The sequence below is a fragment of the Metarhizium robertsii genome, assembly GCF_000187425.2.
Source record: "Metarhizium robertsii ARSEF 23 chromosome Unknown MAA_Scf_3, whole genome shotgun sequence".
Classification (NCBI taxonomy): Eukaryota; Fungi; Ascomycota; class Sordariomycetes; order Hypocreales; family Clavicipitaceae; genus Metarhizium; species Metarhizium robertsii.
The window spans coordinates 2,686,235-2,697,865 of record NW_011942171.1 but is presented as its reverse complement, the minus strand read 5'-3'; the positions used below and the strand labels follow the sequence as shown (position 1 = coordinate 2,697,865).

Sequence of the window (11,631 nt, the reverse complement as noted above, 5' to 3'; positions counted from 1 at the left end):
GGAGCCCGGGAACGGCATCACAGACGAACCCGTCCAGCTGTTTCCACAGCGACCTTGGCTCGACAACTTGGTGCTGCTGAAGGCCAGTGGCGTGGAAATATGTACCTTACGCGACGCCGCAGCTTGGAGTTTTGACTGTTCGTCGGAACGTTGCAGTATTCCTGCCTCTTATGAGAGGAGCCGACTGGGCAGGACCAAGTCGGGATAATTAAGCCGGTCCGGGCCTCGTCGTGGTCCTGGAACACGGACCTGGGCGTGGTCAATACGGCACACCAATATTCTGTTGGTTGTCAGGTAACCACCCACTATCTGTACTCTTTAGTTGCCCCTTTTTTTTTGTCTCATTTTCATTTTTTGTTTTCAGGCCATCGCCGTCATCGATTGAGTCAATGTAAGTTAACCGACTACTCCGCACTCACATGGGGGAAGCCCACAGTCGGCACACGCGTTCCAGGGTAGGCTAGAGGCTGCACCAAGACGCTGACTAACACTGTCGTCTTTAACCCATGTTCACATGGCGCTTTGGCTCGCTCGCTCGTCGCCGACACCCTGCGTCCTTCGACTATCGGCCATCCATCGTTCCTACCCATTTATAGAGCAACCACGCACGCACAAGTACGACAACCGCTCCCTCGTCGCATCACCCTGTCAGACAGTATAAATTGTTGATCCACTGCTTCATCATGACTACGCCCAAGGCAAAAGACCCGTTGGACGCCCTCCAGCTGCTCGTCAATGATGTGGTAAGTGTGCCTCTCCCCAGTCCTCAACTTCATCCCCGTCTCGCGCGCCATTGCGCAAGTTCAGGCTGCTTCAAAATGGCCAACCATGCTAAATCGTTCGCAGCTCGTGCAAACCGGCAAAGCCCTCCGTGCCTCGCGACGAGACGGTCAAGGTAACATTCCTCCTTCTCAGGGAGTGCTGCAGCCCAAGCTGCCAGACACCATCAGGGCCTTCCACTCGGCTCTTGACGATCTCGAAAACGACATTGTAAGAATGAGAATTATTCCATGCCCACTCCTGGCCCTTGCGCCTAGCACTTGGAAATGTCGCCAATTAATCATTCACTAGATTCGTGCCAAATCTGTGCTTCTCCGCGATCTAAACCAAATAAGGGCACAGAACCATTCTTCTGATGAATCACGGTCGCTCGCCCAAACAACGCAGCTGGAACCACAGTCAAAGTCTCCCATGGCCATAGAGATAGAGTCGTCGCCGCAAGCAGCCCCCAAAGAGGAAGCAATCGAGAACGATGGCCCCGGCAACAAGCCTGTCGGCGCCCCTATTCCAGACATGGGCATGGGCCTAGGCTTGGATCTGGGCATGTCGGACCTAACACAGCCCACTGTCTCAATCAAGGAAGAGAATATATCCTCCCAAGCCCTAATTGGTCTCCATGCAGGGGGCCCTGGGCCTGTTAAAACGGAAAGCAAAGAATCAAATTACGAGGCGCCGATTGCACCGATGGATGTGACACTAGAAGGGACCCAAGCCAATACTGGTGGTGGTGGTGGTGGCGGCGGCGACGATACTGTGCTGGAATTGACAAACTCAGACTTGAACTTCACCGACATGGAGTTTACCTTGGCACCGACAGCCCCGACGAATGATAACCAAAACCAGCCAGGTGGCGATGGGAATGCAGCTGCCAGCAATCCCGAGCCGTCGTTTGATCTCTCTTCGTTTGGTGCTACAGACGGCGCAACCGGCAACATGTCCTCTCTGGAAAATATGCTGCCGGCAAATTCGACAGAGCAACCAGCCCCTACAACAAATGCGCCAGAAGGACGGCTGGCAGATGGTCAACCCCACACAGAGGCAGAAAAGAAGGAGCCCATGGCTGAACCAGCATTGGCAGACGTGTTTACGGGCGGCGGGCAGACCGACGGCATGGACTTTGACTTTAGTCTCGGAGACGGAATGGGTGGCGATACGTTTGACGATCTCATGAATGACCGTGATAACACGTTCGATACTATGGAGCACGGTGACTTTGATGCTAATTTCTTCGGCCTCGATAAAATCGACGAGGCTTAGCGGGCATTCTAAAGAAGAGGTGGAAAATGCCAAAAAAAAATAAAAAAATCAATCCAACCAGACCTTGCGGCGTTTTTCTTGCGGAAGATGGCATTGGTCAAAGACAGGACATTGAAGAATGAGGCGCGGGGAAACTTGAGTTTAAACACGGGGGTGTGTGGTACAGGGGCCTTTTCTTCTTCTTCTTTGGTTTATTTTACAAAGGAAAAGTCTAGTGTTCTTGATGTAACGCATGTACAAACCATTGGACCCGGCCGGGTGTACGCAAACATGACTCTTTACATTGGCGGAAATTGGGAACTCAGGAACGGTATTTGAGTTGGCACGTCTAGGGATTCACGATAGCAAGTATTATTGTCACAAATACAGATATACCCATTGTTTGGAAAATTGATGAGAAGTTTATGGCTCTGGCATCCCACTGGGCTGTTGGTACATACAAGAGATAAAACCTGATTGGTATGGTTTCTCCCGGCTGAATATTTCTCCACGCTTGTATACACATGGTATACATATCATGGTCCTTGAGTAACGGCAAACATGTTGCCGAGCATGCCCTTGAACTTGGGGTTTCGCCAGTCGGACCACTCGTAGTCCAATGCACCCCACGTCTCGTTGTAGTCGACAGTCTTGTCACGGACGTAATACGACCCCTGGACAGCCCAGTGAGCCCAGTCTGCGTCATTGTTCTCCATGTACCCTACCAGACACGTTAGATAGTCGTTGTCCTGATCACTGAGACCGTCGTGCGGACCACCAGTCATGCCGACACCGAACTCAGAAAGGAACAAGGGGCCGGTGCTAGCCTTGTTCTGCTCGAGCACGAATCCAAACAAGCCGCCGAATTCGGCCTTGCGAATGTCGCAGCTTCCAAGACTGGGCGTTACGACGGTGAAGCTGTACGCGTGGGCTTCCCAGACACGCTTGTCGGCCCAGTTCCCGAGCTTCATGGCGCCGTTGCGGAGCGGGGAGAGGTCCGTCCCGCCGTTGATGCCGCCGACAATGACGAGGAGTCGAGGGTTTTCGGCGTGCACGACGTCTCCCGCGCGAGGCATGTACTTGAGCCAGGTGCTAGGCGCCCAGGGAATCTGGGCGACGTGTGCGCGCAGCTCGTTGCGCAGAGACATGCCAACAATGCCGGGGCGTGAAGCGCTCCATCGAGCCATGGATTTGAGGCCGTTGAGCCATTTCTGCGTGTTAAAGTATCGACTCGTGGCTGCCACGTAAAAATTTGCGTCATTCCACCACCCGTTTCCGTCGGACAAGTCACAGCACCAGCTTGCCTTGCTGACATGGTTATCGAGGATTGTCATGACGCCGCGGTTCCAGAGAGCAGATTGCACTCTATCAAAGACGTCGAGAACAGTGGCGCCAGATAGGAAGGAGTTTTTCTCGACGGCCGCCGTATATACGCGCATCATGTCAGCTTCCGAGACTCCTGCTGCTGTAGCTGCCGCGCGGAATGAGTCTTGGACTTTGAGGGCCGGGTTGAGAGCCATGTCGATGGAGTAGGTCAGGCGAACACAGTTGTAGCCCTGCCCGGCGATCCAGTCGGCGATGTGCTCGATGGGCTTCTTGTTCAGGCCCTCGGGAACGTTGGCCTCCATGTGACCGGCCCAGTTGATACAGCGCAACTTGACTCTCTCCCCGGCCGAGTCGAGGATCCAACGACTTGACGAACGAAGCGGCACATTAGGCTTCTCTACTGCAGACGCAGCGAAGGCGAGACAGCCATAGCTGAGGGCTAGTAGTTGCACCATGAATTTCATTGCTGTCGAGTGAGGCCGCAAGTTCTCACGGGAAAACGATGCTTGTTAAGACGAAGAAAAAAACCCTGTGTCGACTTTCGGTAGTGACTTTCTCGGGGCTGATGATAGTTCTCCCACAATGTGAGAAAGCGAGCCAGACTCGAGGAGGCTAGTTCAAAGAAGGCCGAACGCAGCTGTCAAACGCGCACCTTGGGCCATGAGCCATGAGGGCCGGTTTTATCGGCCTGGGTCGTCATTTATATCCCAGACGTATATACACAAATGGCATGAAGCTTTGATTGCTCGTGACCCAGTAAGATCAAGAGACGAGCCGTTTGTCTTGGCGAATGCAGTCAATAAGCCTAGTGGTGAATCGAGATAGGGTTCGCGTGGACCAAAGCCCACACCATGGGCCATGTTCCTCTTTTAGACCTGGAACGGGCGAATAGCTCGGACCACGAGCGAGACTGGAGGCGATGGCTGCACCTGGACCCTTGCAAGGTGGGAAGTCTCGACGATGGCCAGTCAGAAGTGTTTGTTGACCTCATTGTCCAGGAGTTAAGTGGTAATACGGTCCTTGGGTGTGGTGGGCTGCAGGAAATGTCGATACGAGTGGATCGGATCGCCTTGCCCCGTGCTCCTCACCCCAGGCGGCATTTCGTTCTTTCGTTCGATGCGTCGTCGGCACCGCGTTCCCCACCTGCAACATCTCAGTCGAATGGAGTGGAGAGATGCTTCATCTCAGTCAGCCGTCTCAATCTTCTACTCCGCCCCGAGCTGCAGTTTAACTCCATGGCTGTCAGTGGCGCCCTCCATTGTTGCAACATCACGCGTCGGTTACACATGCCCCTGGCCGTTCTTGTAGACGTCCTCGAGCTTTTCTAGCGGCCCAAACAGAACAATGTATGTAGGCACGGGCAGGGGCATGAGAACAGCCGGCCAAACCCAAAAGCTTGTCACATGATACCACTCGGAGTCAAGCCCAAGTGAATTATCCAAAAACAAAAAAAAAGGGAAAACAAACTCAGTCCGCACAAAAATTAATCCGGCCTTTTCGATTAAATAGAATACAAAACACATGGTTCAACTGTGTGCTTGGCTACCCGAGTGAATACACCAAAGGACGCCTGATATCTAGAAATACAAAGAAAAAGAAAACATCTCCCACCAATAAACTGGGATGGTATTGTGGGCATTTAGCCGCTGGAAACAAACAACCTTTGTACTAGAATATAATGTCGCAACGCCGAAGATATTGAAAGCCTGGACAGACAGAGACACCGAGTCCCGTGAATATCCGGCTGGTTTGAACAAGAATAATCAAGTAAATGCAGTGGCTGTCGTGAGTCGTAAACGCTTGCTTTGGGAGTGAGTGGTTGAGATCCCTTTGACCAAGACACTCAGTCCTTTCCAATCTTAGTGTATGAAATTAAATCAAGGTCACAAGGACGAAGCAACCGTCCTCGCCTCGAACCCACGCCGCTTCGCAAGCAAACTCTTAAAGGCGCCAATGAATTGTACTAGCGTCTCTTCGTCATGGAAACAGAACCTGTAGCTCTTCTCTTCCGTAATGATCTGTACGCAATTGTCCTTGTTCTTGACGGAATCTGTATCCACAACATCGACAACAGCCGAGAGCTCAAGAATCAACTGAGCCGTATATTCATCCTGGTCCTTATAGAGAATGAGGTTTCTAGGTCGGAGCACTCCCCACATTTCCCTCCATGGCCTCACACCTCTACTCCGGAGCTGCCAGAGCCGCCCTTGCCAGATGACTCTGTCAGGATGCTGTTCTCCCGGAGCGCCAAGGCTGCTGCCCATGACGTTGGATATACTGATTTGGCTGCCCGAACGGTTTGTGGTGGCTGGATGCGCAGTTAGCTTTGTGCCCACAGGTGACAGATTCACTACTGCCAGACCGTCCACGGACGCACCTTGAGGCCGCTGTGTCTCGTTATCCGACAGGTCAGAGTGTGACGGTAGTTCATTGCCTGACATGCCTGAGGAGTCGAGAAAATATGACCTTCGTCTATTATCAGCGTCAATGACGAACCCAGGCTCTGGAGGCCCATACGTCTCAGGCGAGCTCGACAACATTCTGTTTGCGTCGCGACCATCCGAGACGTTTGGCATGCCGCTTGTTTTCGCAGACATTAGTCCTGTGGGTGACACACTCCGCGCCAACGGGCTTGAGAGGAACATTTCCTCCTCCTCTTCTATCCTTGTTTCTCTCCGTAATGTTTCGACCCATTCCTGAGCGTCTTGCTGTGACAGCGCTTGAAAGTGATAGTTGCGGGAAGGGGAGAAGAGCCCAAATACATGATCGCGCTTGTGCTTGGGATCTTTGAGATAGGCAACGGCCGAAAGATCTGATAGATGTACCTGATGGCGAAGTTTTGTCTCTCTATTGTTCTTGTATATCGATATGGTGTTGGGCCGCAAGACAAGGTACACCGTCTTCCAGTTCTGCAGTTACACGTCAGTGAACAGGGCCAGGATGACGAAGAGACGTCAGGAATTTCTCCAACGAACCTTTGTTTTAGTCCTCTTTTCAACATAGCCGCATTTTATTACCCGATCAGACTCGAAGCAGCCATTCTGGTTGACGTTGGCAAGGGATCTATAGTTTGGTCGGCTTTGAGATAAGGAGGCAACCGCTGTCTGGCCAACATAACCCAAGCCGGTACTCTTTTGCGGAGCAACATCAATCGCCTGCGTAGCAGCCATGGTGAACAGTTCTAAAGACGCCCGGAATAGTAACTGTCCCAACTGACTGGGAGGCGAAGAACTCGGTGTATAGGCGTGGTTTCCTAGGTAGAGATGGGTGTTTGAGTAGAGAAAGCTATAGCAGCCGGCGCTTAGCGATTTTCGTTCTGTGGTGAAGCAACAACGCTTCCGTCGAGTCGGACACACGGTCTATTGTGATTCGTACTGCGATGATGTTCACCAGGAGTTTGGGATTTGAGTCCAAAAGGTAGAATCAGGCGGAAATAGACGATGTTATATGGCAGAGGAGAGGCGCGGGTTGAGTTGGTTAGCCCGAGCTAGCCTCGATGTTGCGGCGCCGCTGGTGGAATCTAGCGATCGATCCAATTGACAGGGTTAGCAAGGGAAAGCTTCGTCCTCGTCCACCTCTCGCACTTGCTCAACAGCATGAAATAGCGCGCAGTACAAAGTTTGGCTATCACCAAGCTACAGCCGTAGTTGGAAACATTCGGGGCGGGCAAGGTAATTAAGTTGCAGCAGTGCTCGAGACAGCTCAAGACTACGTTGGGCGGTCAAGACATAATAGTCCGAGGCTCGAGATGGCGGCCGAAGAAGACAAAGAGCCTCACAGCTTGCAGTGACCAGGTGCCGTTGTAGAAAACTGGTTTGTGCTTGGGATATAGAATGGTGAAGTCGAAACGGGAGGAAGGCGCAGAGCCGGTCGGACAATGAGATGGACAGTGAGTGGCGTTGTGGTTTTCGCGTGCGTGTCGGGTGCACGTGCGGTTCGTATGCTGTTCAGGAAGCAGCGGCAAGTCTTGTTGCAGAAAAGAAAGAATGGATGAATCAATGAACCACAAGAGCAGAAAGACGATGGGAACAAAACGGACTTGCAGACTTGAAAGAGGCCTGGTCCCAGCACTTGAGCGGATCTGGTTGGCCCCGGAGGAGAGCAGGGGTTGTTTCAGTGTTGGTGCAGCCTCAGCAAATGAAGTCGGGTCGACTTTGACTTTTGGAGTTTGTGAATGCCGCGGGGTGATGAACAAAATGTAAAATGTCACAGGTCGCAGGCCACGGAGCAAAGCAAAGCCGTCACAGTCACGAGTCCCAGGCAATCAAAACATTGAAAGCGAAAAGGCGAGTTTCATCCACTTGGAGTCTTTTTGGGGCTGGTTTCGGCCATTAATCAGGTCACGCTCACAGGCTGGATTTGTATCGTCGCAGGGCGTCCGCCACATTTGAGCAACCAGACATAAGGACACTCCAGCTATTGGTGAGGGGTCAGCAAGCAATTGCACTCGGTGTTCCAGCACGCACTCAATCAAGTGCATACATACAAGGCTTGCGCTTTTGACGTCATGTTCGCTGCACCCGTCCATGGTCAAACGGGTCGTTTGCGAGTGTTTGCCTGAGACGTCGAAGAAGCCGCCTTTTCTTCCCGCGACTGCCGGTCGCTGGGCCCTTTGGGCGATTACGACACCCATGACGAACCGGTGCAGCATCTAGGTACTTACTTAAGTAAAGTAGACAAGAAGAATTGCAGTCTGCGATTGTTGTCTGCCTTGTTCGAATTCCACATGTACAGCCTAGGTCGGCGCTTGGCGGGTGCCTGCCTAAGTACATGTACCTCTAGGTCGGTACTCTTGCCGCGTGCCGCAGTCATCACCATCATCTCCATCATCTGAGCATGTCATTCCTGGTCCGTGTCGTTTAATCAACGGCCCCGGGCCCTCGTCAACTCTTGGAAATGATGTGTTTCCCATTGCCCAAGCTCGTGGCCACATGCCGACTGTGCAACAGCTCAAGTGCCCAGGTGGGTATCGGCGGCGCCTCTGAGAGCTCCAGTCTGCCAGCAGCCGCCTGACCACCGGCAGAGCCTCGCTCCAAAAAAAAAAAAACACTCAGCCACTACACACCGGACTTTTGCAAGCCTCATCAGATCCCGGAACTTATGCCCAAGACTACATATGTATTTCTCCGTCTATATCTGCCAAGAATAAAAATAATACATGCGCAAACACACACACATATATCAACACGGAGGCGTGTGAACCCTTTATTAGCCCGCGCAATTAATTAATTGTGCCAAATGGCTCCCGCATCAGCCACCCCAAAGCCATGCGAGCGTTGTAAAAACCCAGACGCTCCATATGATTTGAGAAACGGCCCAGCATGCCGGTGAGTCGATCACGCACCACACAGACTTGATTGGCTCAAATTGGCGTATTGACAAAAATGAGTCCTACAGCGACTGTTTTGTAGACTATGTTGAAGACAAGGCAGGCCGGCGCCTCGGCGCTGTCGGCCGGGACACCAGGCCCCAGGGCAGACCAGGGCCTCGAAGATATCTCGGCGGTCTGTCGTTTGGGCCGTCCTCCACCGTAATGGTGCAGCTCCTAGACATCTGCGCGAGGTTCTACCTGTCCAAGAAGTCGTCTCCGGCGTTTGAGCCATTGGCCGTCCACGTCGACACGGACTTGTCGCATCCCGCTGACCAGGACGACGGTCCCGCGCAACGGCTGCTCTCCAAGTACCGGCAGCGGTTTCCCAACGTCTCCTTCGAGTGCGTGCATCTGAGCAGAATCTGCGCCGTCAAGACGCTTGACTGGTCGGCGCTGGGATGTCCACACATGGGCGAGCCCGGGGGGGACCGCGTTGGGCGGTTGCAAAAGTATTTCGACTCGCTGCCGTCCGTGACTTCAAGGGCGGATATCCTGCGGCTCTTCATACGCCATATCCTCCTGGATCTGGCCCTGGAGAGGTCGTACTCGGCCCTGCTCCTGGGACACAGCACATCGGCTCTCGCGGCGCTTACTTTTGCAGAGGTGGCAAACGGGCGGGGATTTGCCGTTCCTTGGCAGATCAACGACGGTCCGTTTGCCGTCTGTACGTATGATGCGCGGCCCGGCTCTGCCGGGACGAAGGAGGTGTCGCAGGCGCAAATGCCCGTGTACTATCCGTTGAGGGAGCTGTTCAAGAATGAAATCAAGCTATATCTTGATCTCGTGCCTTCTCTGAAGGACCTCATGCCCGAGGACAACGCAACAGCGAGCAATGTCGTGTCACATAAAGACTTGAGCATTACAGAAGTCATGGAACGCTACTTTGACTCTGTGGAGGGTCCTCAGTCGGGTATTGTGGCCAACGTCGTGCGGACCACGGGGAAGCTGGACAGAGCCGCGAGCGGAAGCTTTTGTCTCATGTGTGGCATGACGTTGGACAAGCAAGGCGATTCGCGGTGGGCTGGTGAACTTGGTGACGATGCGGATACGCATGACGCCGCTTCCCAGACTATGCGTTTATGCTATGGATGCAAGAGATCCATCAATGGATGAAATGAACAAAGAGGAAAAGAGAAAGACCAAAGAAAAAAAAGTAAAATGAAAAAGTACAAAAGACATTTCATGCTCTCTTCATTGATGCCATTGTAAGCGATAATGAGGAGGGACAGAAGATACCCAGATAGGCATGTGTCTCAAATAAATGTCTATATGTAAATATCTAGACTGTAAAAACTCCGCTCAGATGCACCCCCTCTGCCTTTATTGAAATACCTGGTCCATCCCCATCTCTTCGGCCAAATTGTACAGTACCAATGCCCGCAGTCTAATTTTTGTCTAGTAAAGAACCCACCACTCTCAGATAACCAACTATCAAACGAGTCCCCAAACTTTATAGTTGTATGGGGCAGTAGCATATATATGTGTGTATATATATATGTATATATGTGGCGCAAACGGATCACGGCCGAGTGTCAAAAGCCAATCATGCCTTGGCAACCATTGGCAACATCCGGCCCTCAAACTTCCTTACCAACTTGTTAGTCTGTTCAGCCAGCGAAAGCGTCAAGATTGTGTGAGGCAGAATTCTTGCCAGGTGAGGCAGGAACCCTTTGTAGATGGCGAAAAGGCCCTCTGTGCGGATCGTCTTTCCCAAGCAGTCGAAAACGCCCTTGTAGAGATTGCCGTTTTGGTTGTAGAGGCGAGACATGATGGTATCTATAGATGACACAACGTGTCAGCGATGGGTGCTCCTCTTCTGAGCCGCGTTTTGCGTTCCTTAGTAAAGACAGTTACTTACCAGGGGGGTGCATGAAGCAACAGACAACAAAGCCACTGGCAGCGCTGCTGGCCAGGTGCAAAGCAGGACCCTCCTCCATACCAGCATGTCGCATTAACCGCCTCTTGGCGAAAAAGTATGTCGGCAGCTGGACGGAGCTGCCGAAGCCGGTTCGGATCATTGCCGCACCAATACCGCGATACAGGCCGCCCACACCCTCCGCGCGGTAGATCTGCGACAGGCCATCCCAAGCATTGCGATACTGGTGTTGAGTGCCGACTGGCAGAAACGGCGAATAGCTCTGAAGGCGGGTCTTGACGAGGAAGAACGGACTGCCGGCAGCTGCGCCAATGACGCCAGAGAAGGCACCGCAAAACATGTTGATTCCGAGGTTCTGGGCATTTTCGTTTTTGAGGAACAAGGTTGCTAAACCCTTGCGCATGGGATCATAGAAACCTAACCGGCAGCCATTGAGGAGAATCTGGTAAATGTAGGCTGTTCCCAGGCCACGATAAATACCGCGTAAGCCTTCGTTTCGCAGGATGACACCCACGCCGTGGATTGGGCCTCGGTAGAAGTGTGGCTGGCGTCCCTTTTGTTGGAGTTCGCCTTGTAATTGCATCCTACGGCGACAAAAAGAAAGACAAGAGTTAGAGCCGTTAATGAGATTAAATCCAACTCAAATCACCATAGAATGAGGGAGCTGGAATGGCGGGCGAGCGAGACAAAAATTGACGTACCGAATCTTGACGGTCTCGAATGGGTGGGTTGCCGTAACAGCACCGCAAGCTGCGATGCCGCCAGCGATAAATGCTCTGTATGTTACAAAAGGTTAGCTACTCTATCAAAGTGCCAAGATATAGAAAAAAGGCGGCAAATGCGCGTTTGCGCCGTAGAGGCACATACCCAAGCGTTGTCGACATTGCGTCCGAGAAATGCGCGGACTATCAGTTTGGTATGCGGTTCTCCACGGTCAAAGGAGCGGAAAGAAAAGCCGGGGCAAAGTACACAAAAGAACGATATAAAAAGATGCGGTGCAAAACAGGTATGTCAACTCCAAAAGCCGCGTCGGCCTCGCTGT

The 11,631-nt window shown here is 52.5% G+C and overlaps 5 protein-coding genes across 5 annotated transcripts; 2 read left to right on the top strand and 3 right to left on the bottom strand.

Moving 5' to 3' along the window:
* Nucleotides 1-683: 683 nt before the first annotated feature.
* Nucleotides 684-2,037, top strand: MAA_03595 (uncharacterized protein; the record flags this gene model as incomplete). Its single annotated transcript, XM_007821593.1, has 3 exons — nucleotides 684-743; nucleotides 847-990; nucleotides 1,072-2,037. The coding sequence occupies 3 exons, from the start codon at nucleotides 684-686 to the stop codon at nucleotides 2,035-2,037; spliced, it is 1,170 nt and encodes a 389-aa protein (XP_007819784.1).
* A 515-nt stretch (nucleotides 2,038-2,552) lies between these two features.
* Nucleotides 2,553-3,806, bottom strand: MAA_03596 (cellulase family protein; the record flags this gene model as incomplete). The annotated part of the gene is made up of 1 exon (XM_007821594.1): nucleotides 2,553-3,806. One exon carries the CDS (start codon nucleotides 3,804-3,806, stop codon nucleotides 2,553-2,555), a length of 1,254 nt encoding a protein of 417 aa, XP_007819785.1.
* A 1,419-nt stretch (nucleotides 3,807-5,225) lies between these two features.
* On the bottom strand, nucleotides 5,226-6,512 carry MAA_03597 (PH domain containing protein; the record flags this gene model as incomplete). The annotated part of the gene is made up of 2 exons (XM_007821595.1): nucleotides 5,226-6,251; nucleotides 6,360-6,512. The coding sequence occupies 2 exons, from the start codon at nucleotides 6,510-6,512 to the stop codon at nucleotides 5,226-5,228; spliced, it is 1,179 nt and encodes a 392-aa protein (XP_007819786.1).
* Nucleotides 6,513-8,663: 2,151 nt separating this feature from the next.
* MAA_03598 (Thiouridylase subunit 2) lies at nucleotides 8,664-9,826 on the top strand (the record flags this gene model as incomplete). Its single annotated transcript, XM_007821596.2, has 2 exons — nucleotides 8,664-8,669; nucleotides 8,732-9,826. The coding sequence occupies 2 exons, from the start codon at nucleotides 8,664-8,666 to the stop codon at nucleotides 9,824-9,826; spliced, it is 1,101 nt and encodes a 366-aa protein (XP_007819787.2).
* A 430-nt stretch (nucleotides 9,827-10,256) lies between these two features.
* MAA_03599 (Mitochondrial substrate/solute carrier) lies at nucleotides 10,257-11,172 on the bottom strand (the record flags this gene model as incomplete). The annotated part of the gene is made up of 2 exons (XM_007821597.1): nucleotides 10,257-10,489; nucleotides 10,572-11,172. The coding sequence occupies 2 exons, from the start codon at nucleotides 11,170-11,172 to the stop codon at nucleotides 10,257-10,259; spliced, it is 834 nt and encodes a 277-aa protein (XP_007819788.1).
* Nucleotides 11,173-11,631: the final 459 nt, after the last annotated feature.